The sequence below is a fragment of the Prunus dulcis genome, chromosome 5 (genome assembly GCF_902201215.1).
Source record: "Prunus dulcis chromosome 5, ALMONDv2, whole genome shotgun sequence".
NCBI classification, from domain to species: Eukaryota; Viridiplantae; Streptophyta; class Magnoliopsida; order Rosales; family Rosaceae; genus Prunus; species Prunus dulcis.
In genome coordinates, this window is record NC_047654.1 from 10,865,601 (window position 1) to 10,893,271 (window position 27,671).

General features: G+C 36.8%; 4 protein-coding genes and 1 pseudogene across 8 annotated transcripts; 2 read left to right on the plus strand and 3 right to left on the minus strand.

Annotated features, from left to right (window-relative positions):
• The first annotated feature begins 782 nt into the window (after positions 1 to 782).
• Positions 783 to 4,182, plus strand: LOC117629323 (mitogen-activated protein kinase kinase kinase 7-like). The gene is made up of 4 exons (XM_034361873.1): positions 783 to 1,088; positions 1,193 to 1,321; positions 1,513 to 3,575; positions 3,711 to 4,182. The coding sequence occupies exons 3-4, from the start codon at positions 1,610 to 1,612 to the stop codon at positions 3,959 to 3,961; spliced, it is 2,217 nt and encodes a 738-aa protein (XP_034217764.1). The 5' UTR covers positions 783 to 1,088; positions 1,193 to 1,321; positions 1,513 to 1,609; the 3' UTR covers positions 3,962 to 4,182.
• Positions 4,183 to 4,518: 336 nt separating this feature from the next.
• On the minus strand, positions 4,519 to 12,253 carry LOC117627669 (protein SPA1-RELATED 2-like). Of its 2 annotated transcripts, XM_034359854.1 has the most exons (8): positions 11,892 to 12,253; positions 9,799 to 11,397; positions 9,543 to 9,700; positions 7,879 to 8,716; positions 7,436 to 7,582; positions 6,123 to 6,446; positions 5,879 to 5,938; positions 4,519 to 5,667 (listed from the first exon to the last, which is right to left on the minus strand). In XM_034359854.1, the coding sequence occupies exons 2-8, from the start codon at positions 11,308 to 11,310 to the stop codon at positions 5,476 to 5,478; spliced, it is 3,231 nt and encodes a 1,076-aa protein (XP_034215745.1). In that variant the 5' UTR covers positions 11,311 to 11,397; positions 11,892 to 12,253; the 3' UTR covers positions 4,519 to 5,475. The 2 variants fall into 2 exon arrangements, with proteins under 2 accessions (XP_034215745.1, XP_034215746.1); XM_034359855.1 differs by lacking the exons at positions 4,519 to 5,667; positions 5,879 to 5,938 and having other exon boundaries at positions 6,203 to 6,447.
• Positions 12,254 to 14,041: 1,788 nt separating this feature from the next.
• Positions 14,042 to 18,374, minus strand: LOC117628728. 4 transcript variants are annotated; one of them, XM_034361239.1, is made up of 6 exons: positions 17,831 to 18,374; positions 17,490 to 17,573; positions 17,330 to 17,405; positions 16,029 to 16,784; positions 15,179 to 15,654; positions 14,042 to 14,409 (listed from the first exon to the last, which is right to left on the minus strand). In XM_034361239.1, the coding sequence occupies exons 4-6, from the start codon at positions 16,714 to 16,716 to the stop codon at positions 14,380 to 14,382; spliced, it is 1,194 nt and encodes a 397-aa protein (XP_034217130.1). In that variant the 5' UTR covers positions 16,717 to 16,784; positions 17,330 to 17,405; positions 17,490 to 17,573; positions 17,831 to 18,374; the 3' UTR covers positions 14,042 to 14,379. The 4 variants fall into 4 exon arrangements, with proteins under 4 accessions (XP_034217130.1, XP_034217129.1, XP_034217128.1 ...); XM_034361238.1 differs by having other exon boundaries at positions 17,330 to 17,422; XM_034361237.1 differs by lacking the exon at positions 17,490 to 17,573 and having other exon boundaries at positions 17,330 to 17,450.
• A 2,552-nt stretch (positions 18,375 to 20,926) lies between these two features.
• Positions 20,927 to 21,681, plus strand: LOC117629027 (annotated as a pseudogene).
• Positions 21,682 to 22,040: 359 nt separating this feature from the next.
• Positions 22,041 to 25,703, minus strand: LOC117626959. The gene is made up of 4 exons (XM_034358797.1): positions 25,077 to 25,703; positions 23,453 to 24,210; positions 23,228 to 23,359; positions 22,041 to 23,073 (listed from the first exon to the last, which is right to left on the minus strand). Exons 1-4 carry the CDS (start codon positions 25,621 to 25,623, stop codon positions 22,330 to 22,332), a joined length of 2,181 nt encoding a protein of 726 aa, XP_034214688.1. The 5' UTR covers positions 25,624 to 25,703; the 3' UTR covers positions 22,041 to 22,329.
• Positions 25,704 to 27,671: the final 1,968 nt, after the last annotated feature.

Here is a 27,671-nt window from a genome sequence, read left to right on the forward strand (position 1 = left end):
GATTTTCCGCCTTAATTTATGGCCACTAAATTAAGCATTTGTGGACCGTCGGATCACGTCAAACTCAAACATTTAAAAATTTATAACGTGCCGCGCACACCAACACAACACCCTTGCATGCAGCCCCTTGCCAAGTTGCCACATCCAAAGTAATTTGGCATAAATAATTCATCCAAATAAATATTTGACATAAATTTAATCAATTTTCATTAAAAATAAATTTAATAAATGTGGAATTGACGAAGATGACATGTTGAAGATAACTTTTGAACATGCGGAAGATTCATGATGTGCAAGGAAAAGTATTACAGTTATTTTCTTGAATAAAAATTGATGTCTGCTTTATAGATGTTCGTTTCTTAGTAAAAACAGACAATTAATATTGTATTGATAACATGTGGATGTTATTTATCGATACATTAGGCTTCTATATCGTATATCATGATTATCACGTACGGTCGAATATTCATCACCATTTGAACTTATTGGAACCTTCATTCATATTTATTTACTAATAATGTCATGTATTTCTTTTCTTTTGCTTAGCTAATTAAATTAATAGCTCACGTATTTCATCAATGAGCTGATAGGTTGCTTAATTTATTCACACAGGGTACCTAATGACAACTAATTTTGACCTGATTAATAAACGTTGTTTTTCGTTTTCTCTACGGAAGACGAAAATCGCGGGAACAAATATAAATAGGGTCCAAAGAAAACGGACCTGTTCAATTCAACAACGCCTCACTTTCTCTTCCAAAACCTGAAAATTTGTTTTTTCTTTTCTTCAAACCAATTTTTTTTAATTTAAAAAAACAATAAAAAAAACTGCTTTCTTCTTCTTGTTCTTGGGTCTCAGTTTTTCCAAAATTAATATTCGTTACAGAACGTGACAAACTGCCGCCTCGGAAAATCCGTTTTTTTCTTTTTTCTTTTTTCTTTCTAGCTGGTTTTCATTTCTTGTTTGGTTTTTAATGAGAAAACCGCCTGATCAGGCGGCTCAGATTGATTCATTGACCACCTTCTTCGTCTGGTTTTTGGAGGGATTACTTTGAATCTGGACCAGAACTAGAACCTGAACCAGACCGGTCTGTTTTCTTTGTTCAGCTCTGGTTTTTCTCTTCTTGAGGTTCAAATATTTTCAGTTTTTGTTAATTAATTTCTCTTTCTTTGGGGTACCCATCGGAAATAGGTGGTGTTGCTTGATGATGATGATCAGATTTTTGGGTTGGGGACAGAGTTGAATGTGAATTGGTGTTTGCTTGGATGCTAGCTAGCTCATTTGGATTCTACAGCAAGAAAGTTCGATTTTTTACTCCAGGTACATAATATTTTATGATCTCTTCATTTATTTTACCCCTATTATCATAATATTTAGAATCCTCATATGAAACAAGTTTGGCATGCATGTGGGTCTTGATGCATGGTTGGAAAGTTGTAATCTTGATGAGTAAATGTAACCCTTTTTATTTTTGTGTTTTTGCTTATTTTGTTCTGTTTTTTCTGGCACAGCATCTTGAGTTGTTGAGCATTTGATTGGACTTGTTGCTGAATTTATACATCTGATTAGCTACTGTGTTGAGAAAATTTTCGGTTTTCTGGGGCCGGAATGGAACAATTCCGGCATATTGGAGAGGTTGTGGGAAGCATGAAGGCTCTGTTGATGGTACAAGATGAGACTCTGATCAATCAATGTCAGTGCTCATTGTTGCATGATGTATTCAGTATGGCCTTTGACACAATTGGAGAGGAGATCAGGCTGAACCTAAAGCTCGAAGAGAAAAAGACCAAATGGAAAGTTCTTGAGAAGCCGTTGAGGGAGCTTCACACAGTTTTCAAAGAAGGGGAGCTCTACATTAGGCACTGCATGGATGCCAGTAATTGGTGGAGCAAAACAATCCTCCTCCATCAGAACAAGGACTCTGTTGAATTTCATGTTCATAACTTGTTCTGCTACTACGCGGCTGTGATTGAGGCAATTGAGAACGCTGGAGAGATTGCTGGACTCGATCAGGATGTGATGCACAAGAAGAGGATTTTGCTCACAAGGAAGTATGATAGGGAGTGGAATGACCCCAAGCTTTTCCAATGGAGATTTGGGAAGCAGTATTTGGTCCCAAAGGCCATCTGCAAAAGGTTGGAGAGTGCTTGGAGGGAAGATAGATGGCGGCTCATTGAAACGCTCAAGGAGAACAAAATTTCAGGATCCCTTGGTTCGACAAGGAATGAGCAGCAGCTTGGAGACTTGCTGCTGAAGAAGCTACATGGGTCAGATTTCAGTGGGAAGCTGTTTCCAAGCACAATCTTATTAGCATCCAAGGACTACCAAATTAGGCAGCGGTTAGGAGGGGGAAGCCAGTACAAGGAAATCCAGTGGTTGGGGAAAAACTTTGCCTTGAGACACTTCTTCGGGGATCTTGAACCTTTGAACTCGGAGATTTCAACTCTCCTCTCACTTTCCCACCCCCATGTACTGCAGTACCTTTGTGGGTTTTATGATGAGGAGAAGAAGGAGTGCTTTCTTGTTATGGAGTTGATGAGCAAGGATCTGCGCTGCTACATGAAGGAGAACCGTGGTGCAAGAAGGCAGGTTTTGTTTTCAATCCCAGTGGTGGTTGATATCATGCTTCAGATTGCAAGAGGCATGGAATATCTCCACTCTAGGAAGATCTACCATGGAGAGTTGAACCCTTGTAACGTCTTTCTCAAGGCAAGGAGCTGCACAGAAGGTTATTTTCAAGTAAAAGTATCAGGTTTTGGTTTATCATCCGTACACAAACCTACTTCACGATACTCACAGCAGCAAAATGAGATCAACCCTTTGATTTGGTGTGCCCCAGAAGTCCTGGCTGAGCAAGAACAACCAGGGAATAACCGTCGTACCAAATACACAGAGAAAGCAGACGTATACAGCTTTGCGATGCTTTGCTTTGAGCTCTTGACTGGGAAGGTTCCTTTTGAAGATTCACATCTCCAAGGGGACAAGATGAGTCGCACTATAAGAGCAGGAGGGAGGCCTCTCTTCCCTTTCCCTTCACCAAAGTACCTTGTCAACTTAACCAAGAGATGCTGGCATACTGACCCATCTCAGCGCCTGACTTTCTCATCCATCTGTCGAATTCTACGCTACATAAAGAACTTTCTTACCTTGAACCCCGACGACGATCAGCCTATACTGCAATCCCCTCCTATGGATTATTGTGAGATAGAGACATGGTTCCTGAAGAATAGTTCAGCAGCAGGGTATGCTGATTTATCCTCAATATCACAACTTCCATTTCAAATGTTTTCTTATAGACTTGGGGAGAAGGAGAAGACTAGGCCCGGCCTCGTCAGGATTAAGAGTCTGGATTCTGTAAGTGATACAACTTCGATGAGGAGGCAAGAAGCCCCAAATTGCAGAAATGACAGTATGTCTGTCGTCGAAGATCCATTTGTACCATTAAGTGATACGAGGTCTGTTTGCTCTGATTTGAGGTCTGTTTTTGATTTGAGGTCAGTATGTTCCGAAGCTCCAACCAAGAAAACTCTCACTGCAAAGAAACGCCCCGGAGTGAGCGCTAGAAAAGGCTTAGGTCAGCTAATAATTTCACCTAAACTCTTTTCTGCGTTGATGAGAAACATTGATCATCATATTACTTTAAGCACTTCTGTGCTTTCTAAATTACCATTCGAATCTTGACTAGAAAAATGCTGATCTGGTTATGCAGGGACATCAAGATCACCAGCAACACCAAGATTTTCGACACCAAGACTTTCGTCACCAAGGCTTCCTCCACCAAAACTTCCATTACCAAAAATTCCACCACCAAAAGTTTCGACGCCATTAAAACCATGTCGTCGCAGCAGCACGAAGATGAACAATGGGAGCAGTCCACTACCGAGTCCTATGAGTACAAAGAGTACTGCAAGCGGCAGACACAGACCGTGTGGTCATGTCTCGGACTCGGAGATACATTAGCCTTTTGCTCACAACACCAAAAGAGTTGCTGGCATTGAATAGAATAGCACACAGTAAAAGGTTCCACAAATTATTCAACCAAGTATGGATCAGTTTTTGTTACCCTTAAACAAAAATGCTAGTTTGGTTTTAAGACATAGAAACAGTGAATTTTCATTGTCTGCTTCATGTGTAACTTTCAAGTTCTTATATATAGGTACATAGGTTTGAAGATAATAATAGTATAGAGTTTTGCTTTTTTTTTTTTTTTTTCTTCTCATACAATGTTCTCGCATGGCCTGTATATACTTTCTTGACCCCTGTACTTCTATTTGATTTTTTTTTTTCTTCTCTTTTTAAAGAAAAAAAAAAAGGAAATTCTTTTAATTTTACCGTGCAAGTATAAATATAGCACACAGTTATTATCAGACAGTGCTATGTCCAGAAGAATTATGCATAATATGAAGAAATAAGGTGATTTCTAATTCAAACTACAACAGAGCATATCAAGAGGCAAGATAAAATGGCAACATTTTTCGCCAATGAATAAATAAATCTGAAATATAATCCATGCCCTCTTATCAAAATTTAAACTGCAAGATATCATAGAAATCGCGCAATCGTAAATGAGATACAATTCAATTCTGTGGTCTCCCAAAATAACGATGTTCATATAAAACCTAATCTCCTAAAGTTTACAACATGAGGCCCTATGTACTACGCTATATATACTGAAAACCACTCAAGAGGGATCAACCTCTTTGAAAGTGTTACAAATGCTTTTTAGTTGTTTTCTCACCAAACACTTTGGTCATATATTATATGACAGTCCTTCATTTAAGAATAGGACTTGAAATGAATAATACTATAAAGAACATACATTCTAACCAAATTAGTTGACCGCTAATGTGATCCGAAAATGATCTATGTCACATCATTCCGGCATAAACTGAAACTGTTGAGGAATAAATGCTTAGCTTAGGGATGGAGCTCAGACTTCTACTCCCCAGTTTAATCACTTATGCTTGACACTGCTGTTCCAAGAATCTATTTTCATCCTCAAACCGCTCATCCGGATTTCACATTGGTTATGGTTATCACAATTTAAAATTTTCGAAGCCGAGTATCACAAAGAAATCCTCAAGTCTCCTTTATTTATTGCAATACGACACTGTTAAAAGTTGGTCAGTTCTTGTGCTGGTATCACAAAATTCTGATTTGAAGATTCAAAATATTTTCACAACCAGATGGATGTCCTTCAGATACTATATTTTGGGGCTGAAATGTTCACCGTGAGTAATTTAGTCAAGTTCGGCCCCTCTATCAAACGTTGATGGCTAGAATCTGAGATACACTAAGAATCTAAGATTCATAGTCTTTCCATGAAAACTTATTTCCGGGAGTTTTGCCATATGAACTTACAGTTTCAGCTTTGTAATAGGCCTCCCAGAAGAAACTCAGGGAATAACAAGCCATCAAGAAGGTTTCAAAAGGATAATAACTTCTTGATTGATGTCAAGGGGGTTACCTTTTCCTTAAATAATCTGCAACACTTTTATACACCCACTTGAATTGGCAGCAACAACCATGTCTGATTTCCCTCTCCAGCAGACACTCGAAACAAATTGTCCATTATCATCATCAGTCTCAGTTCCAGAAATACGATCTATAGAGCCAAACTTGTGTGAAGTGATTGGCATAGGCAGAGATCTATAGTAAGCATAAACCTGGAACAGGATATGAGATATCAACTCCAAAAGTTAAAGAAGCTAATTTATATTTTGATTAAACTGCAAATCCCACATAAGCACTGTCTAGAAATTCAGTACTTCCTTTTTACCTTTTTTTGTTCAAAACTTCATTTTAATTCAATTAGAAGTCCATTCATTTTTCATTTTATAAATAATGAACCACATAGCATGGAAATTAAATGTATACCTCATTTGTTTCTGAACCACAAGCTATGTAACCATCTGAAACGGACAAACCTACAAAGTTCTGAGGGAGTAAGCATCCAAAGTGTGAAGTGAACCAACCGAGAGAAAGACCCCAAAACAAAAAAACTTGGTTAGATAGTTACGATGTAGTTAAAGCAAGTATTAGCTAGATCTCAAAATCAAGACAGAAATAGAAATAGATTCTAGTATACAGAACCAATAAAAAAATTAGTGGGGTGGCCAACCTTCTCATTGGTATGACCCCCAAGGGTTAAGCTGCAAGCATTGGTGGATGGACCATTTATACTGCTTTTGTTAAGATCCCATAGCTTTAATGTGTTGTCAGTTGATGCAGAAACAAGGGTCTCAGAGTCCAAAAATTTTACATAGCTTACAGCTTTCTCATGGCCAGCCAGTACACACCACGGAATCTTAGTATTTCGAAGATCATAGCAATAGGTTCTGAAGTCCGCAGATCCAAAGGACAGTAAATGAGTTGAGTGGGCAGAGAACTGCACACAACATACATTCGCATTTGCAATGTTCTTGATGGTTCCTAAACATTTTTTCTGAAAAGAAAACGAAAAAAGGGGTTTCAGAAGAATCTCACAATATCTTAAGCAGTAATCAGTGCTAGGATGAAGAAGAGCCGAAATGAAAGAAAGATATGTCAGGCATCATTTGGCCACAATTTCTTTACAGGGATTGTGTTTTGAGCATCAAAAGCCCCATCAGCATTCAGGGATTGATGCAGATCATACTGAGACACTTTATTATGGTTTATTTATGTCAATTTAACATTTCATATTTTATTTTAATTTTGGAATTTTTATATTATGCAGGGCTTGGTTAATTTTGATTGGGATTTCTTTAACTATTAGGGCTTGTTTTCCCCTTACTAGGGTTTTCATATTATATTAGCTTTATTCCCTCCCTTACTGGGTTTGCGCTGTCTATAATAAAAATAAGCTCTTACTGTTATTGGCAATCACAGTAACAAAATAAAGCTAAGAAGGAAACCTGATAGTAAAGAAAAACAAACCCTAGTAGTTCCCAATTAAAATTTAAGCAAGCCCTACATATTTAAATTCCAAAATGAACACAAAATGTGAAATCCCAAATTGACATATATCTATTAAAAAAAAATTCATAGCATCTGCATTAGGGACCATCACAAGGACACCCAACTACTAGTTCAATCAGCAACATTTGTACATCAGTAGCAAACATAAGTTTCATTTAAATAAGAATCATAAAAACCAAACAAGAGTTTCTCAAAATGGTAGATTTGATGCCTAACTAACAGAAAAATGATAGACAGCATCTTACTTTGACGTTAATTTTCTAAAGAAGTCAAATCATTTCATGAATTACAAAGGCATTGGGACAGTAAAACTAACAGACAACAAAGAACAATTCCTTCTTCAACTAAAATTCTCGTATCATGAAGCACTTATCTTGATATATTATTATGCACAATAAATACATATAAGAGAGAGAGAGAGAGAGAGAGAGAGAGAGAGAGAGAGAGAGAGAGAGAGAGAGAGAGAGAGAGTGCCTCATTAATGCTCCATAGTTTCACAGAACCATCATCACTTCCACTGGCTAATTTTGTCGGATAAACTTGAGAAAAGTCTACAGACCAAGCCCTCCGTTCATGCTCATTGTATTGAGAAAATTCTTGACCAGTGCTGGCATCCCATAACTGGATTTCCATATAAAAAAAATTATGTCATGTGCAATGCAAGAAATCATTAAAGAATCAGGGCAAGAAATAGCCAGGGGCAAGCTAATATATTAGGGAAAAATGAGCCAAGCATGAATGCATGATAAAAAATAAAACAGAAAGCATACACCCTAAACAGTCATACATCTCTATTGGACTATTTCTGTGAAACATATCAAAAGGATGAACTTGCAGAGGCTGTCAGGTCAATATTCAGACAGAAGTATTTTTTTCCAGCAAAATAGACAACTCTGAGTAGCACAAGATATACATACCTTGACTATCCCATCATAATCAGTTGAAGCCAGATAGTTTTTGATATAGTTGTTCCAGCAAACACAGCTGATCTTTGATTTGTTTGACATCTCAATCGCCGGATAATGAATATCAACAGAATCGTTGAAGAAAGCATTAAACTCAAAAATCTTAATTTTCTTTGAGATCCCAGCAGCAGCAAAATAGTCTTCATCCCGATCAAAACTCAAAGAGCAAATTACATTTGAGGAACTGTTGAAATCTCCATTTCTTAGTATGCCACGTACTTCAAACTTACTGTAATGAGCATACCTGCACAAACCATCGAAGATGGCTCCCAGTCGATCAGTGGCAGTCTCCTTTTCTTCATCCTTCGTTGCCACACACCAATTCTTGCGATTTCTTAGTAAATCTTTATCTGTGCGTGTTGTAGAATCAGTCCCAGGATACTGAATTCTTGATCTCATCGAGAAGTAAGCACTCTCAAGCTGATCGATATTCCTCATCAACCTCGAATCATTTGAACTAGGAACAGAAGATATTGGAGAAAGCCCCTCTGACCTTGAATCTTCTTCAAGAACCAACGTATTTTTCCTTACATTCAGGGATTCATTGTACAAGCAACGATCAATCAGGGGTTTTCTTGAACAGTGCCTCCTCTCAACTTCTTCAACATCAGCTTCTAGGAACCGAATGGTTTCCATCAACTTGGTGGCAGCCTTCTGCTTCTTTTCTTTCATTGATGTAAGGAAATGCAATAATAACTCCAATTCTGCATCCTCTTGGTCCACAGAAGATGACAATTCTTCTACACAAACCTCCTGTAGCCCATTAACTACTTCAGATTGTAGAATTTCCCTGGCATCACCAATGATCATAAAGTAAGAAGTCAGAATAGTATAGTAAGTACAAATTGAGGTTAGAATTCTGATTTTTTTTTTTTATTTTTTTTTTTGGGTGGGAGAAAAGCAATGGCATAATTTAGAACACTTCCATCAAATATTCAACCAAGGAGCCATAGTGCACTCCAGTAGGGTATTGAGAGAGTGAATAATAAAACATCAAACTCTAATCACTTATATATCCACAAGAAGCCTGGAGGATCGTTGCCCAAAAAAAAAACCTGGAGGATCATGAGGTTCACACACAAAGCTTCAACCCCTTCATGCATGAATATTATTTCTTTTTAAAAAGGAATAAAATTCAATTTCCAAGATTCAGAAGTCTCCATCAACCTATGAGAAATTTCCTAAAAGATCCATGAACCAAGGTAAATTTCAATTGCTATTCAAAGTACCATTAAATAAGTAATTATAACAGTAGCCCTAGAACAGGATATGGGCTTAAGATTTTTGGATTCGAGTTTCACATCATATAAAAGGTCATCCCATTTTCTTCAACTGCACAATTCAATTGCATTTTGTGTTTCTATATATTTATTGTTTATGCATATATATAACACCTATTTGGGAGATCCTTGACACTATAACTTACAGTTCTATCAACTGCTATATACAAGATTATTTTTATGGCATAAATATTCAGAATATAATTCCTTTCCAATATTACATCCTTCAATATTATTTACCAGAAAATACACACCTTCACAGTCATGGATACAAAATCCATGTAGTTGATGTGAATAAAAATGTTATAAAATAACATGACAAGGGTTCAGCACTACCTTGTTGTTGGGCGTGATGATGGATCTGGATGAAGTAGCCAAAGACAAAATCCAGCCTCCTTAGCATTTTCTGACAGAAAATTTGGGGGAAGAATTCTATGGCGCAGGTTGGACATTGCTGCAGCAAGGGCGCTATTTGAGTCAAAATGAGCAAGTAACTGAAACGAATACCCAAATTAATCCATTAGACTTTTCATTCAATTTGGTGAAGCAATATCATGTGTCAAGTGCAGCAACAAAATTATTCAATTTGCACCTCAAAAAGAAGAACACCCAGATTGTAGATATTTGATAAAACTGTGCAGCTCCCCTCACTGAGTTCCTCCGGACTAATATACCACTTCTCTTCCAAATGATCACTTATTGAAGTCAACTGTTGAGCTGCATTACGCATATGAGGACTGCTGGACTTGATACGTGTCCCATGCTTTGGATCTGGGTTACGTTCATCAAATGCATCACTTCTGTTCTGCAGACCAGTGATGTTGATGCGGCTGGTATTCATAGTTTTGCGTTTGACGTAGGAAGTGGTCGGGAACTGAGGCCATTGCAATCTAGTGTTCTGACTGATCTTTTGCTTCTTTGCAGATAAACTAACAGATGAAAACTCCTGCTCAACTAACCTTTTTCTAATCGAACTATTTTCTGAATGAGAAATATCTTCATCCATTATACTCGCTGACATCTCCTTTTGGACTAGTAAGCCGACATACTTGACCTGATTTGAAGGCAACAACTGGAAGAAAAAAGGCCGCAATCCATGCAAAGCAACTCCTTGAGAATGGAAGTGATCCACCAGATCCACTATCTGTCTAAATATATACATGCATTCAACTTTATTTGCTTTAGGACGTTCAGTTTTCAGCCATTCTCTCAAACTGATACCATCATGATCAGAGCCACAAGGCCTGGGCCCAACATTCTCACCATTGGAAGAAGGCATAAAAATATTGGCATCCAGACTCAGTATTGGATCAGAAGCTGCCATAGAACCACCACCCAAAGAAGCTGACATAGAACCATCAACCACATTTGCTATATTCAGGTTTCTAGGTTCAACATGACAGCTCGCATGGTATGGACCTTTGCAAATGACACCCTTACCCTTCAATGTATTTTTAACAAAAAACTCAGAGAAGCCTGATTTAGATAGGATTTTTGTCCGGATACCTGTGTAAGTATTGCCTGAAACCCCTCTATTTCCAGTATTTGTCAATTCTTCCACAACTTCATAGTGATTGTCACTAAATGCCTTCTGAGTCAAAAACTCAGGGAAAGATGTGGACCTCCCGTTCTCCAAGCCATTGGGCATTACCTGCCCATTATCCCTGAATGCAGTATTGACCCGCGAACTCCCACTTCCTGATCCACTTGCTAGCTGATATAAATGTTGCCACGAGTTCTGCCTAGCTTGCATCTTTCCTTGATTGTTTGATGTATCAAGAATAGCTAAGTTTGGATTATTGCAATTTCTCACGGTTAACTCTTCCACAGTGAAACCAGCATCTTCCATAAAGCCTAGACTATTATATTGGTGTTCTAATCCATTCACATGGCACATATTCCTATCTACACTATGACTGTCAAACATCTCCAAAAACTCCTGACGTGAGCTTGGGGAATAATTGTCCTCACCTGGTATACGCATCTCTTGGCATTCTAATGTGTTGTTTTCGGGTTTCAGTGAAAACTCATTTTCTTTCCTTTGGAGCTGTGCACCCTCTGCTGGATCTGATGAGGTCACTTCCTCAGCCACTAGATCATCCATGCTGCCTATACTGATTTCATTCAACCAACTCTAGATGACGCTCTATAAAGGAATTTGTTCAGTGAGGAACCACGTGCAAGTACGTACCTACATCCAGAAACACTTGTAAGACTATAAGACTATCAGAGCCATAAAATTATAAACTATAAATATAATTAAGCTGCAGTCATTCTGAAGTGAAATTCAAGCAGCAATTCATCAACCTTGAAACATCTTCTGAATAAGAAACCAGATTAAAATGCTACTTAATTACAGACACTAATAAATGACTCATCTACCAAAACATTTATAAAATGAATTGTTTAAAAAAACAATTTGCTAATATTACAGGACCTTTGATAACTGATAAGTATTATCCCTAGTGATGTCCAGTTCATCTGCTACGAATATGCAACCACAGTAGCCCAACAAGTAATAACAAATAATTGGACTAATAAGCTTTCACTTCCTAGAATACCAGCAGACTAAAACCAGCAACAACATTTCTTTTCCTTCATTTACTCGGCATCCAAGCAGAACCTAAAATCAAAACTGAAAAAAAAAAAAAAAACTAACAATCCTCCAATTAATGCATAGCTGACCTGAATTAGCTCCGAAAAAAGCAGTTTCCACACCAGACGGCGAAACCCGGAGGGTTCAATTCTCTGACGCAGTAAGTCTCAGAGGAAGTCAAAACTGGAAGAATCGTCAAGCTCAAAAACCCTAAGAGAAGCCAAAGCTGAAGAATAAAGTGAAAAGAGAGCCGAGGTGTTGGTATCTTTTTGCCAGAAAATGGAAAGCAAATATCTTTAACCTCCCGTCGCTATTTTCAGATAATTTTCTCAGTCTCTGTATTATCTTTTTTTTCTTTGAAAATTCAGTGAGGAAATTTTCTTCTGTTAATTTTCTTCTATATTTTTTTTTCTGTTTGGTGATTTTCTGAATTGGAACGCGGAAAAGGAACAGCCAGCAATATCCAGCAGATTGATTTATTTATTTTTATTTGTTTGTTTGTTTGTTTTTATGATAATTATTCTTTTTATTAAAAGTAACGGCACAGAACGGTTCCGATATCTGAAGCAACAACGAATCCAGCCGCATGTTTGGGCCACGGTATATGTGAGTAGTTAAAAAGAAAATGAAATATATATATATATATATATATTTTTAAAAAATTATGATTCTTTTTGCTTAATAATGTAATCCTTTCATTGATGTTTTTAGCTTTCATGATTTTCATGGATCTCAATGGATGTGAATATATATATAGCAAAAGGCTTTTATACTTTCATATAACTCAAAATTAATTTTATTTTATTCTTTAAAAATAGAGATGATTAAATAGGCGGCTTAGAATATGGGCGCGTTCTTTCGAACATTTAAATTTTAAATGTGTCATTCAGTGAGCCGATACAATAGTCAAACGAAAAGAGCAAGACTAAACCGAGCCATAATTTCATGTGTAATTATGTATCTACACTTATTAGTCATGTGTAATTATTGAACATGTGTTAAATTTGAAGATTCTTTTTGTTGGAGATTCTCTCAAATCAATAATATAAGATAAATAGATGGATGCATATTAGGGGTAAAAATTATATATTTGCTCTTCTAATTTATTGCATGTGTTTCGATTGGAAATATTGGAATTGATTTTGTCATTTTTGGACAAACAAACCATAATTTCAATAAATCAGTCAAGTAAAGTATGAGGGTTGTTTCACTTTAACACTAAATGGTTTCGTGTTAAATTATTAATTCGCGTTAATATGGTTAGTTTGTTTCCTTTCTATTAACAACACATGTTTTCAACGTGTTAGAATAAATATGACCTAAAATTTTGGTAGAATAAATATCAGCAAAAAAAAAAAAGTGTTAGAACAAATCCTTGTTTTGTTTTGTTTTGTTCATAGAAAAACATTAAAGATGTTTTTGTTAAGAATTGATTAAGGATCAAGAAGTTCAGCTGTGAGATAACTCACTGACATATCTAATGGATAGCGGAGATTAGAACTCCTTAACTAATTCTTAATTCTTAATGAAAATTCTTTCTGAAGAAGCTTTCTTTTCCAAATATTTTTACAAATCCCTTTTTTTGAAATAGAGGTGCCTTTTTTTGAAAGTGCCATTAAAAAATTATAATAGGTTCGTCGGTTGGATGTAAAGGTAATATGGGGATAAGGCCTGTTTAAAGTTGAATAAAAATAAATTAAAATTGGCCAATAATCATCACAAATTAGCCCAAAATTAAGGTAGACAGTATCATTTTCATTTGATAAGATGGTCCACGTTGATAAATAATTGAACCAACTAAAGCTAACTTATAGACTTTGTCATTATCAAAAGCAATAAAAACATATAGAATTTTGTCATTTTAAAGGGGGGTGGGTGGCCAATTTTTGTTGTTTTTATTCATTTTTAAGATAAATTCAAACTATTAGCTATAAACATTTATTTAAAAAAAAAGAAGATAAATTTAAACTAAGAAGAAGAAGTGGCGCTCCAAGGTGCACGTATGTACAAGTCCAAGAAATGGGCTGCTGCACGTGCAAATCAACAGGTGATCACGATTTTATCACGTGGCCCGTCACGATTTTATCACTTGTGCAAAAGGCTCAATTCCATCGGTATTATTTAGCTGTGGTTGGGCCCACATTTGGAAGTAGGGACCCTGCAGACAATTTGCAATTTGCAACGGTGTGCTGCATGTTTGAATGGTTCATAACTACAAAGCAAAGCATGGGATATATAATTGACCCAAAAAAGAAGCAAGAGATATATAAATAGAAACTAGAGCAACCATAGCTGCAAATTCACATTAGTAAACAGATTGTCACTACACCATTTCACTGACCAGCCCAATACGAAAACTGTCTACTACTCGGGTTTGTATTGCTCCCGTCGAAATTATAAGTTCATACGTACAATATAGCAAAAGTAAAGGGCTCAGATCAAATTCTGTCAAGCATATAGCATATCTCAAAAAAGTGCTCAAAGTACCACTGATAGGTCTCTTGCAGTCACAAAGAAGTTCTCCAGCATACACCTACATCTCCTTGACAGTTCCTTTTTAGCCTCCCATATGGATCCTCAGATACAAGAATCTCTTGAAAAGTATTCCTGAAGCATATGTGCAAAACCAAATTATACTAACAGCAGTAAGAACAAGTACAAATGGCTGATCAAAGATTACCACTCAACTATCTACAATACAAAACATGAGAAATTTCAAAATAGTAGTTGATCACTCAAAATAAATATGTCCCACACATACATTAAAATTTCTCTTGTTGGAAACAATGGGGTTGAACCTCATTGATGACAAATTTCCTGGGATTTGGGAAAAGCTTAAAACCTGAGGCATCAACAGGGAACGGGTATAAAAGGAACCTCTCCCTAAAATACCCCACTTTTTATTGCTGAATAGCTCAATGATTTTATGCTTTTGTAACAAAAAGAATACAGATGCAGGTAAATGTATTCCAGGATCTGGATACAAACTTAAATCCAGAAGCAAAAGTAATTGTGAAAAAATATTACAGTTCATTTAGAAAGTAAATATTATTTAATACGCTGTATATGTTCAAGTGTGTTGTAAGCCAATTGCTACCTTCGCTTCCTTTGGTTTAGCATCCACTGGTACTCACAAATTTGTATCGTACAGCTCAAGTAACTAAGGAATGTTAAATGCATAAGGATATTCATTTGGAGTATAGCAGCACATACACACACAAAGAAGAAGCATAAAACAGAATAAATGACCAGAACATTTAATGGCATGCAACTTAAATGACGTCTATTGCGAGCCAAGAGCAGAAACAGCATTTGTCCCACTTTCAGGATTTTTCTCAAATGCATCAAGTCACAACATGTGTCATTCTTTATTTACCTTTCTTTCTTTGACCTTTTGCATCGCATAAGAGTATAAAAACTGACGTCTATTGCCATCCTCAGAATCAGAAGAACTGGAACTAGAACTGCCACTATCACAATCAACCCTCGCCTCCGCAAGAGGCCTAATAAATTCCAATAACTTCTGTTCTGGCTCTATTTCTTCTTCAGCTTGTCTTAAGTTCACTGGATCACGACTTGATGGGTCATTAGTAGTGGAAGTAACAACTGCTTCTGAGCAGTGATTCACCTTAGAACCAAAGGGTTCAAGGTTTAACTTAGAGTGTTGCTCCATCTCGTCAAAATTGTCGTCACCATTCTCCTTAACACCACTGCTCAGAGATGAAGCACATTTTCTTTTGAGAAACTTTGGTTTCTTTTGTACCCCAGACAAACCTGAATTTTCTCTGGGTGCACAATCATCATCACTAGAGACAACAATACCAGCGCCTCCGGATGAAAATTTGCGAGCACCTGGCATGGAAGATTTATGTTAGGCATCGCAGAGACATTGGCAACAAGGTTCCAGGAAACTTTGAAGATGACAAATATAATTCGTTGCATATTTAGCAAAACATGTGGGAATTGGCCCTAAGAATAATCATATACACCTATTATCATTGTTGAACTACATTTATGATGTTCCTTTAAAGAGTAATCACAATTATTTTAATGACAACAAAGTTGTAATATCTATAACAGTACTAGCAATTAACCAAGTTACTTCAAAGTTCATACACACTGTGTATACTTCATAAAGCCTAACAAAACTCAAACAGTAAATTCAGTTAACCAACAGCTAGCAATTAGAATGGATTAAAATGACATATCATAGAGTTCTCTGATACCTGAATTTTGCTGATGTCCATTGCCTTTAGAATGCGAATGATCACTCAAAGGAGAGACTGGTGCGCTAGCTGCCACGCTTCCATTTTCATTCAACTCATCCACATTCTCTAAATCTATGACAGGGGAACGGGTTACACCACAATTGTCCTTTTTACCATCAACAATCATTCCACAATTTCCTCTTCTTCCTCTCATTTTTCTTGAACCCATACGCCTTTCATTCATCAATTCCTCTGTATCCTTCTCTAACCTTGAAATGTTGTTCTCCCATCTTGTAAAATTACTATGAAGCAACGCCTCAAGCTTCTTCTTTTCACTCTCCAACTCATCGTTCTTCCTCCTGAGCTCCAACATTGTAACTTTATCATCGGATCCCACTCCCCTCATCACCACCTCCAGTAGCTTCTCGTATCTCTCATTTGCTGCATTTCGCTCTTCCTCAAGGTAAAGCTTTTCCAACCTATCAAATTGGTGTTTTTCCTCCAGCACTTCATTCTCACTCTTCAGCTTAATAATCTCCCTCTTTAGTTTAGTTTCTCTGGCTATTAATTTTTCTTCTACATGGTTGAAATCAGAAGTCAGAAATGCTGATCTCAGCGTCGAAATCAAATGCGAAATGCTAGCAATATCATCTTCCGCTTCATCTTGGCTGAAATTTCTACTCATGGGTCGTGTCTGAAACCCCATTTTCACGCACAACTCTAGACTGACACCTTCTAAAGGAATTTGTTCAGTGAGGAAACATGTGCAAGTACCTACATCCAGAAACACAAATAAACTATCAGAGCCATAAAACTATAAACTATAAATCTAATTAAGCTGCAGTCATTCTGAAGTGAAATTCAAGCAGCAATCCATCAACCTTGAATGAAACAGCTTCTGAATAAGAAAACCAGATTAAAATACATAAGTTACACATACTGGCAATCAGCAATTTGCTACTTAATTACAGACACTAATAAATGAATCATCTACCAAAACATTTATAAATTGAATTGTTTAAAAACACATTTAAAAAAACAATTTACTAATGTTACAGGACCTTTGATAAATAATATGTATTATCCCTAGTGATGTCCAGTTCATCTTCTAAGAACATGCAACAAAAGTAGCCCAACATATAATAACAAATAATTGGATTAATAAGCTTTCACTTCCTAGAATACCAACAGACTAAAACCAGCAACAACATTTCTTTTCCTTCATTTATCGGCATCCAAGCAGAGCATAAAATTAAAACTGAAAAAAAGAAGAAAAAAAGAAGGTAACAATGCTCCAATTAAATTAATGCATAGGTGACCTGATTTGGCTCCGAAAAAGCAGTTTCCACAATAGATGGCGAAGCCCGGAGGGTTCAATTCTCTGACGCAGTACACCTTAGAGGAAGTCAAAACTGGAAGAATCGTCAAGCTCAACCTAAGCTGAAGAATAAAGCGAAAAGAGAGCCGAGGTGTTGGTACCTTTTTGCCAAAAATGGAAAGCAAATATCTTTAACCCTCCCTTCGCTATATTCGGATAATTTAATGCTTTTCACGCGCAACTATCTGGAAAAATAATAATAATAATAATTATTATTATTATAAATAATAAATAAAAAAACCCAAATCAAACCCAGAGAAACTACGAAACTTGGAAGAGCTTAACTCAAAACCTAAAACCCAAAACCCACCAGCAAAGAAAAAATCTTTGGTCACTTCAACTACCCAACAAGCCACAAAAATCAAGCAATGTAAAGAAAAATTAGGAATTCAACCCCCATGATTTCAAAAACGAAAAAAGTTCAAGTCTTTGAGAAACTTACCAGAAACAGGCCACCCAACAGCGTGATAATGAGGAACTCCTTTGTCGGCAGAGATGGAGGCGTTGAGAAGTCTGAGGTTTTGGTTTTGAAACGACAATAGGCTTCCGAAGCGTTGTGCTGTGGGAAATTTTTTTGAAAAAAATTATGAAAGGAAGAAAGAAAAAAAGTCGCGGGTTTTGTTTGTGAGAGATTTTGAAGCGAAGCAAGCAACAGATTGAAGAGACTAGACGTGACAATATTACACACGATCCGTTAATCCGACGCGAATTAGCAAGAAGTTATCGTGTTGACCTGTTAGTTATATATTAAACTAACGAGTTATATCATATAAATTCGCAAATATCTGTTCACCTGTTAAGCTCAGGGCATTTCTATACATTTATTTTTTTTCTTTTTTCTACACAAAAAAAGCGACTCTCCCACTATCTTTCTCTATGTGTAAGTTTCTTCTATTTTCATTATTTTTCTCTCTCTCACTGGTTGTCTCATTAATGGAGGTTTAAGGATTAGGAAAGGAGGAGAGAGAGGAAGAGGGGGGCTATGAAAGTGGTTCTGTACAGTGTACGTGGTTTTATTTATTTATTTATTAGTTTATTTTTCATATTTTTTATTAATTCTTAATTGATGAAAAGAGTCATGTTGTGTGATTCATGAATTGTAATGGGTCGCATTCGTGTTTGACATTTCTATTCATTTGTTATTGCGTCAAGTTGTATCAACTTATTAAAAAAAAACATGTTGACACAAACACGACACGAACACTACAAACACGACAGGAATGCCACATCTAGAAGATACGATATGTCTACTACTTGTGTTGGTGAGTGTGCCATGCCGTGTGATGGTAAACATGAAAGTAAATTCATTTTCACTTTTTCTTTGGGTAATTTGTTTTCACTTTATTTAATTGATTGTGCCAAAAGAGACAATGTGGCAAAAGGGCATCTCTTTGGAAGTGCAACAATTAATTCACACTTGGGTACAAATTAACTTCAATTGCATTTCTATTCATTTGTTATTGCGTCAAGCCGTATCAACTTATTAAAAAAAAAACATGTTGACATAAACACGACACGAACACTACAAACACAACAGGAATGCCACATCTAGAAGATACGATATGTCTACTATTTGTGTTGGTGAGTGTGCCATGCCGTGTGATGGTAAACATGAAAGTAAATTCATTTTCACTTTTTCTTTGGGTAATTTGTTTTCACTTTATTTAATTGATTGTGCCAAAAGAGACAATGTGGCAAAAGGGCATCTCTTTGGAAGTGCAACAATTAATTCACACTTGGGTACAAATTAACTTCAATTGCTTGAAAATTGAAATGGTTTTGTCATCTTTCATAGGGTCATATATTGAAGGAGCCTCTCCAACCATGGCTTCCAAATATGACCAATCAATTTTTCAGGGAAATTGTTTTAATAGGATAGGTGGTTTTTGTGTGCATATGGCAGCATGTGATCAGTGGCCAGTAGCAGCTCCATTTTTATGAAGCTTGAACATTTGACATGTGATGTAATTTTGCCAGGCATCGCTGCATAGGAAGCATTGGTAAACTTGATGTCTTTGGCAGCTTGAAGTAGTTGGTTCTTTACAATAACCAAAATTCCATCAAAATGGAGCACAATGCACACATCTTATAAGTTCCAACATCCATAGCCAGATAATGAACGGTGCCTTGTCTGATCAACTATCTTTACGTCAACTTTGTTTGAATTTTGAGGCTAGAAAATTTTATTCAGCCATTTCAAAACATAAGGAAAGAGGTTTCTCAAGTCTTGTCAAATAGGATTCATTTGGAGATGCCTCAATTTGTATGTCTTCACTCAATTGTATTGTGGTGCCTTGACTCCTTGATTGAACTGAGCTTTGAGTTCTTGATTTTCTTTAATCAGCTCCATTTTTGTCCTTCTTTAGGTTTTTCACCTCTTCCCTTTCGGCTTCCAGAATCTGTTCCAGCTTTTTCACTACCCTTTCCGCAGATTCAAAGAATGCTTTCTTCTAAGCATTCAAGATCTCATTGTCCTCTTTCAGCTTTCTCTTTTCCTTCTTTTCTTCTTTTAGCTTTCTCTTCAATTTTTTTGTTTTCTCCTTCGTATTCTCTAACTTTTTTCTAAGTTGTCATTGTTCAACCTTTTCAAAGTAGTGGGAGTTGGGAGGAATTCCTTTTGTGTCGTTTGAGCTCGAAGTTCGTCTTCCAATGATCCCATTGTATCATCAAACACAGTTTCCCTTTCTTCTCTATCTTCTCGCCCATGACTTTTAGCTTGTTCGAGTGTTTCTTTTTTCCTTCAAAAAATCATTCGTATCAAAAGTTGTTTGGTTATCGAAAATGTGCAAAATACACAATACATTATATAAAAGGGTAAATTACTCAAATGATCCTTAAACTTGTACTCGATTTACATTTTGGTCCCTAAATTAAATTATTAGTCCAAATGGTACATAAACTCTATTTTAATCGCTTATTTGATCCAACCGTTACTTTCTGTCAATGTTGCTGTTAAATGTGAGGGTAACTTGGTCATTTCATACGTTAAAAATAAATAAATACTAAAAAATAAATAAAAACTCTCCCTCTCTCTCTCTCCATCCTGAGATTGCTCTGGCCCCCAACTCGCTTAACTTCGGAGTTCCTACGACTCAGAAGCCAGTGAGCTCCCAAAAAAACTCGTGCTAGATGGATGCGGGTGTGCACATATAAGGCACATCGCCCCCTCTCCGTTGGTTGATGTGGGATCTTATAATCCACCCCCTTAAGGGCCCAATGTCCTCGTCGGCACACTCGCACCACACGGCAGAGTTTCTCTGATACCAAATTGTCACACCCCGGGATCGGCTCCGCCGTAACACGATATTGTCCGCTTTGGGCCCCTCTTTCTACCTTCACGGTTTTGTTTCTGGGAGCTCACGACCAATTTCCCAGTGGGTCACCCATCCTGGGATTACTCTGGCCCCGAACTCGTTTAACTTCGGAGTTCCTACGACTCAGAAGCCAGTGAGCTCCCAAAAGGCCTCGTGCTAGATGGATGAGGGTGTGCACATATAAGGCACATCGCCCCCTCTCCGTTGGTTGATGTGGGATCTTACATCCACCACAAGTTCTCATGCCTTCTCCCTCAGAAACCCACAACAACAACAACAACAGCTTTGCTGTTGCAGAAAACTTGAGACTCTCCATGGAAGAGCTCTCCTACCCTCATCAAGAAGATCATCATGCTGCCATGGAAATTGAGCTCCAAAATGAACTTGGGTTCAATCCATACAGCACCAATATTAACCAGAACAACAACAGCAGCCATTTGGTTTCCTTTGAGCAACAAACCAATTGGGACAATATTCATGATGTCCATGATCAGATGCAGCAACAATTGCAAGATGGTGCTAATGGTGCATACCCACCTACACCTGACCTTCTCAACCTTTTCAGCTTACCTAGATGCTCACCCTCCTCTGTTCTCCAAAACTCGTCCATTACCTTCACAAACCCCAACCCGAAAAGCTCGAATTTTCCGAACTCTTTGGGGTTCCTCGGAGATGTCCATGGTGGGATTGACACCCCGACAGGGACAGCGAGTTCGGTTCTCTATGACCCACTTTTCCATTTGAACCTGTTCCACATCCACCATTGTTCAGGGAATTGCTTCAATCCTTGCCACATGGACACAGCTTGCCAAGCTCAAGAAATGGGTCTTTGTTTAATGGTGGGGATAAGGGAAAGAGGATTGGAGGAGGGGTTTACTCATATGGGATTAATAATGGGAGGCAATTTGAGAATGGGGTATTGGAGTTCTCCAGAAAAATGGGTTCTATTGGAAGAGGAAGAGACGTCAAAGGGACCAAACACTTTTTTTTTCTCTTTTTATTCAATTATTTTCTAATTTTGTATTTATTTTAATCCTATTTTATTTGTTAATTATGAAAAGTCGTATTTGCCCCTAAAATTTGGTTACATTTAATAGAAAATGTAACAGTTGGATCAAATTGGCGATTAAAATAAAGTTTATGTACTATTTAGACTAATAATTTAATTCTGGGACCAAAATATAAATCGAGTACAAGTTTAAGGACCATTTGAGTAATTTACCTTTAGATAAAACTAAAATGAAAATGTAGATTATCAAATTGCTATATAATTTTCGACTCCACTGATTTTTTTCATGGATAATCCTCGGAAGATAATATAAAATCTGAACGATTCCGATCATTAATTTATATCCCATAAGTAGGGATCCCTACAATATAAAGCCATTTCAAACATAAAGAAAGAGTTCTTCTCTCAATAGGATGACGAAAACCAACTAAACCACATAGACAAAGCATGTAATAAAATAGGGCAAAATATAAGAAATATTAGGTACACCCCCATTGTGCAGATATATTCCAAGACATATAAAATGCTCAAAAGGCCCAAATTTTCCTCAACTGATATAACTTCTTCATCCACAAATGCCTGCAGGATTGGCATCAGATTGAGCATTTTCCTTTTGTTTCATTTTTTTCCATGTTCTACTTTCCTTTTCTTTTTGCCCCCTTGTTCATACTCAAACTCAGGATCTAATCCCCTCGTTATGAAGCTTTTCTCAAGTCTTGCCAAATAGGATTGAAAGGGAGATACCTCCATTTGCATGTCTGCTCTCAATTGTGTAGAGGTGCATGGAGTCCCCTGATTGAGTTGATCTTTCAGTTCTTGGTTTTCATTAATCAGCTGCATTTTTTCCTTCTTTATGTTTTTCACCTCTTCCCTTTCAGCTTCAAGAGTTTGTTCCAGCTTTTTCACCACACTTTTCACAGACTCAAACAATGATTTCTTCTCAGCATTTAAGATCACAATGTCCTCTTTCAGCTTTCTCTTTTCCTTCTTTTCTTCTTTTAGTTCTCTCCTCAATTGTTTTGTTTTTTCCTTCCTTATCTCTAACTTTTCAGTTAGCCTATTCACTTTTCCTTGAGCTTTTGCAACTTCCGCACTTGCATTTTGAATAGTTTCCCATAAATCTTCAAATCTTTTGTCCAAGTCCTCATTGTCGTTGTTCAACCTTTTCGAAAAAGTGGCAGCTGGGGGGAATTCCTTTTGTGTCTTTTGAGCTCGAAGTTCGTAATCCAAGGAGCCCACTGTATCATCAGACACATTTTCCCCTTCTTCCCATTCTTCTCGTCCGTTACTTTTAGCTTCCTCGATTGTTTTTTTATTTTCTTCTTTTTTCTTCTTATTCTCCTTGTCCTTCTTAAAGCTCAACTGAAGAGTTGCATTATGCAGACAAATAGAATATCAGCATCTAAAAGTAATTCCTTGCGCCATAGTGTAGTGCTACGACATCACAATTACAACTACACTGTATTGAATAACAGTCATTATGTAAATACTAATACATTATAAAGTATAAATTTACCTGAATGTCTGCCACATCTATCTGTTTCAGTTTCAAGTGTAGCTCACGCATGCTCCATTTTATGAGACCTGGTGTGTGTCCCTCTCTTCCTTTGATTGGTTGTATAAGGTTTGTTTTCTCACACAACCAAAGCTGTTATGATAAAAATGAAAAATAATTATAATCATGTATGTACTCACTCTTAAGCATTAGGAAGATAAGTATACGAAAGAGTATGTCAATTACCATTACGACAACCACACATCCAGGAACAGAACACGACTTCAACTGGCTGGCCTTTGTTTTCAATGCCCTGTGTAGAATGTCAACCACTACTTTTGCCCATGAATATCTTGAAATATTTTCTAAATCTTCACAATATTGTATCACAATCCATGTCGCCATGTGGTTCGAGTTACATAATAAGAAGGTAATACATAATTCTATTAAAATCAGACGTACAACATCCTCTGCATCTGTTTTTCTTTTCCCTTTCAATGCTTCTTCCAAAGCAGCATCCACCATTTTTTTGGACACTAATCTGACGTCAAAATATCTTTCCGTAAAATCTGATTTGTATCCCCTTGATCCTTTTAATTCTACTTCTTCACCTTCTTGTGGAAGTCCCAAAATTTCAGCAATGTCTTCTGCTGTCAACGATGCAGAGGTGCTACCAAAATCAAAACTAATTGTTCTTGAGTTGTAGCAGCTGATGATGTTGTGGATGTCACTCTCCGATTTCCAGCACTGATCTTCAGAAATCATCCCATTGTAAAATGCTGATATTAGTGGCCAAAATGGAGTTTGTTGAAGCAACTCCAAGTGCCCTTTGGTCAAGCGTTCCTTAATTCTTTGCATTGTGTTGAAAAATGACCGCATATTACAACGGTATTGCGCATATTCTTGTGTTCTTCCCCCTTTCTTCTTTCCCTTCTTCTTCCTTCCCAGAATCTTCTTTTTCATGTTCTTCCTCTTCATCTGCATCTTTGCCACCCTTGTATAACCTACATACATACATACATACATACATACAGACTTGGTAGCTATATTATATTGATAAGGACTCAATTGCTTACGTTTATTAGTTTTGTTTAAACACTAACTCTATCTATAATATGAGAGATATGGTTAAGGTTTGATCAATATAAAAGGAACTGATCCCTGCGCTCACAAGTCTCCAAGTTCTATTTTGGGCCTGACCTATTGATAGCTAGAACATATTGAGACTTGCATAGAGTAGAAGATCGTTCTTGTTCCGGCTATGCATTCTTTGTCAAGTATGTATCAATAGTGAATCTGTTATTAATATTGCATAAATCTCATGTTGTAATCCTACGTGATGTTGATATGCTGCTAGAGGTGTATTCTTACATGTGGTATCAGAGCCAACTCAACATCCTTAGGGTTCGGTTTTTAATATCCTTCAATGAAACTCAAATGAGATGGATAAAATGGCATGGGTTTTGTTTTCGATATTAACATGTCGTTTTTATTTTTTCGATTTTGGTTTTGCTTCCGCAATTATTTATGATTTCATTCACCAGTTTTTGTTTTGGCTTATTGTGTAGTATCTATTTCAACAACTCGACCTCTTGGTTGAGATTAATTTGAATTTTGGTTTCGATGATTTCTGATTCAAAAGTTTGGACAAGGAGCGCTTCCCTTCCTCACTGGGCCTACTATCAAGCACTTCATCGGACCCACTCATTTTGTAAGATTATGTCTTATAAACTAAAATAAAATAACCTAAGCGACAAAAATAGCCAATTTACCAACAAAATTCAAGGCTCTAATCTTAATTAGCCGATACCTAAGCACTAGCATATAGTAAATCAAATTGCAAATATGATATAATTCCCTAATCAAATACCTGAAATTCGCAGACCTCCATTTCCTTCAACAGCAGCAGAGCTTGCACAGCCATTGTTGTTTGTAGCACTATCCATTGAAGCCAAACGCCCGCTTCTTCTTCTCTGCATGTTTTCGTCTGATCGCCTCCTCAATTTCTTACTACCTTTCTCTAACCTCGAAATGCTGCTCTCCAACTCACTGTTCGTCCTCTGGAGTTCTGGAATTACCTCGTTGCCCTCGTCTTTCTCCTCCGGGAGCTTCTCTTCGCTCACCGCCTCTGCCTTGACCATGGACTGCTTGAGCTCGTCCTCTGCTTTGAGCCTTTCGAGCCGCTCAAACTCGTGCATTTCCTCCAGCACTGCATTCTCGTGCCTCTGTTTCTCGATTTCTCGCTTCAATTTCGCTTCTCTAGCTGCTAAAGCCTCTTCGACTCTGCCGAAATCCTCGGACCGAGACGCAGCTCTCAGCGCCGAAACCAACTCCGAAATGCTCCGATTCTCGGCTTCGGCTTCGTCGTCGTGGCCATTAGAACAAGGAGTTAGTCGTTTCTCGACCTCCATTTGCATGCATACCCAAACGGAACCAATTCAAATCCCCGAAACGCTACGAAACTTTGCGATCAGGAAGTGGAGCAGAGAGTGTTGACTGACTGAGAGTTGAAGTCTTGAAGAGATAGAACGAAGAAAGCGACTCTGCTCCTATTCCACTTTACCAACGTTTAGTGCAGAGTGTACATATGGGTGAACAAGATAGCGCCACGTGTTGTTAACATGCACGATCTTGCGGTTACAAATTAGCTCATTTGCTCTTTTTCGAAGACCCTGGGAGAAACACATGCATATTTGGACTTTTGGGACATTTTGTGCAGTGAATTCGAGTGGGATTTTCTTAAGGTTTTAATATCTTTTTGTCAATTTTAATTTTTGGACACTGGATTTTGGTAACATTGATACACATTTTCTTACTATTAACTGACCAAGCCTCTTTGTTGTGTGCATACAATTTGTTGTAACTATATAGATCGAATGTCAAAATACAAAAATAAAATAAGGTAAGACACAATTTTTAGTGACAAATGCCTCTGTTTTAAAACATATTTTAGAAGGCATATATGGGCTTAACCTGAGTTTGGCTAGAGTAGATGTACTCTCCATTCTGCATTTAAGCTCGAATCTTCATCCTCGTAGTAGTTTAGATTATATTAAATTAGACTATTGCTTATATAAAAATATAAAAAACCGTATTTACAAAGTGTTAATAAATGCACGATATTATATCATGATAATTATAAGATGAACATAAAATAAGTGTGAGGCTTACTCAACTATAATGCATCGTTTGGATGAAGATTACATAGAATTCTAAAATGACAGAATTTATATTTCCATCTTTTCAATTTATAGCAATTGAAGATTTCAGTGTTTGGATTATGTATATCGAATTTTGTAAATGACATAATTTTATAAATAGCACTATGAAAATTGTGAAATGACGCCTATTTTTGTGGAAATTAAACTTGGGAATTTGATACTCCAATTTTCACGATTTTTTTCACACGTCATTTAATAAATTTCGCGCTTAAGTTGCCAAACAATGGAATTGTCAATTTCTCCTATTAAATTCCTGACTTTTAGCTCAATTCTGAGTTATTTTCCCTTATTCAAACGGAAGATAATAATGTGTTTGAATTAGGTATTTTGAAGTGATGAAACTTCAAAATGATGAGATTTTGAAATGAAAGGACTTCAAAGTGATAAATTTTGAAATGAGGGGATTCACAGTAATGAATTTAGTAAAGTCACTTGTTTGGTTAATAACTTAGTTATTGAAATATAATTAGTTAATTTCTTATAAATATGATTTTTTTTTTGAAATTGAGTTACACATACCCCAAATCTTATCTCTAAGTAACTCATCCAAACACATTATAAAGGAACTATAAATAATAAATTAGCCATCTGTTAAACAACTGCTTGCTTCTTTTGTTCATAAGCGATGAAGACAAAACAATCCATAGATAGGTTATAAAAGAAATGTATTTGGATCGGGGCAAGTTCAAATCTTAGGGGTACCCAAATGTTAGGGGCAATCAAGAAATGTATTTGGATAGGGGTACCTACAAATGTCAGGGGTAATAGAGGAAAAGGAATTTCTTTACCGATTTCATGAAACCAATGATAATCAAGTGAGTGACTACTACTACTCATCCTCCTCAAATTGATTTATTTGCTCCTTTTCACCAATGAGATTGCTAATTTCAACGACAAGAGGCATAAGGACAAGTTATTGGTTTTTTACCAAATTCTATATACTAGCTTATTTGCACGCTGAAAGCATATGTAAATTACTTTTTAAAAAAAATGTAGTGCGTTATGCATGACTTATAATAATAATGTTTTTTTTTTCGCAATAGTATTTTTCCAGAAGTCCATCTTCAATCGGGCATAATTAAGGTTAAAAACGGACCTTTAGAAAAATATAATTGCAAAAAAAAGGTTTTATTTTTTTGTTAGGTCATTTTTGAACGTTGGAAATATTTTTTCTTCTTATTTTTTAGCCTTTGTGTTGAAGCATTAGGAGTGTAAATGACAGATCTATTAAGCTGTGATACTTC

Bases quoted from the DNA above. Each gene is read 5' to 3' on its own strand.
- LOC117627669 (XM_034359854.1), bottom strand. From the start codon at position 11,310: ATGGATGATCTAGTGGCTGAGGAAGTGACCTCATCAGATCCAGCAGAG. The intron at 7,583-7,878 runs GTATGTATATCT...ATGGAAATCCAG, and splicing joins ATTATGATGGGATAGTCAAG to TTATGGGATGCCAGCACTGG. The intron at 6,447-7,435 runs GCACTCTCTCTC...TTTTCTTTTCAG, and splicing joins AACTATGGAGCATTAATGAG to AAAAAATGTTTAGGAACCAT.
- LOC117628728 (XM_034361237.1), bottom strand. From the start codon at position 16,716: ATGGGGTTTCAGACACGACCCATGAGTAGAAATTTCAGCCAAGATGAA. The intron at 15,655-16,028 runs GTATCAGAGAAC...CTTCCATGCCAG, and splicing joins TGGACATCAGCAAAATTCAG to GTGCTCGCAAATTTTCATCC. The intron at 14,410-15,178 runs GTAAATAAAGAA...CATATGCTTCAG, and splicing joins AAAAGGTCAAAGAAAGAAAG to GAATACTTTTCAAGAGATTC.
- LOC117629323 (XM_034361873.1), top strand. From the start codon at position 1,610: ATGGAACAATTCCGGCATATTGGAGAGGTTGTGGGAAGCATGAAGGCT. The intron at 3,576-3,710 runs GTCAGCTAATAA...CTGGTTATGCAG, and splicing joins GAGCGCTAGAAAAGGCTTAG to GGACATCAAGATCACCAGCA.
- LOC117626959 (XM_034358797.1), bottom strand. From the start codon at position 25,623: ATGCAAATGGAGGTCGAGAAACGACTAACTCCTTGTTCTAATGGCCAC. The intron at 24,211-25,076 runs GTATTTGATTAG...GTATGTATGTAG, and splicing joins TGGAGGTCTGCGAATTTCAG to GTTATACAAGGGTGGCAAAG. The intron at 23,074-23,227 runs GTAAATTTATAC...GCAACTCTTCAG, and splicing joins TAGATGTGGCAGACATTCAG to TTGAGCTTTAAGAAGGACAA.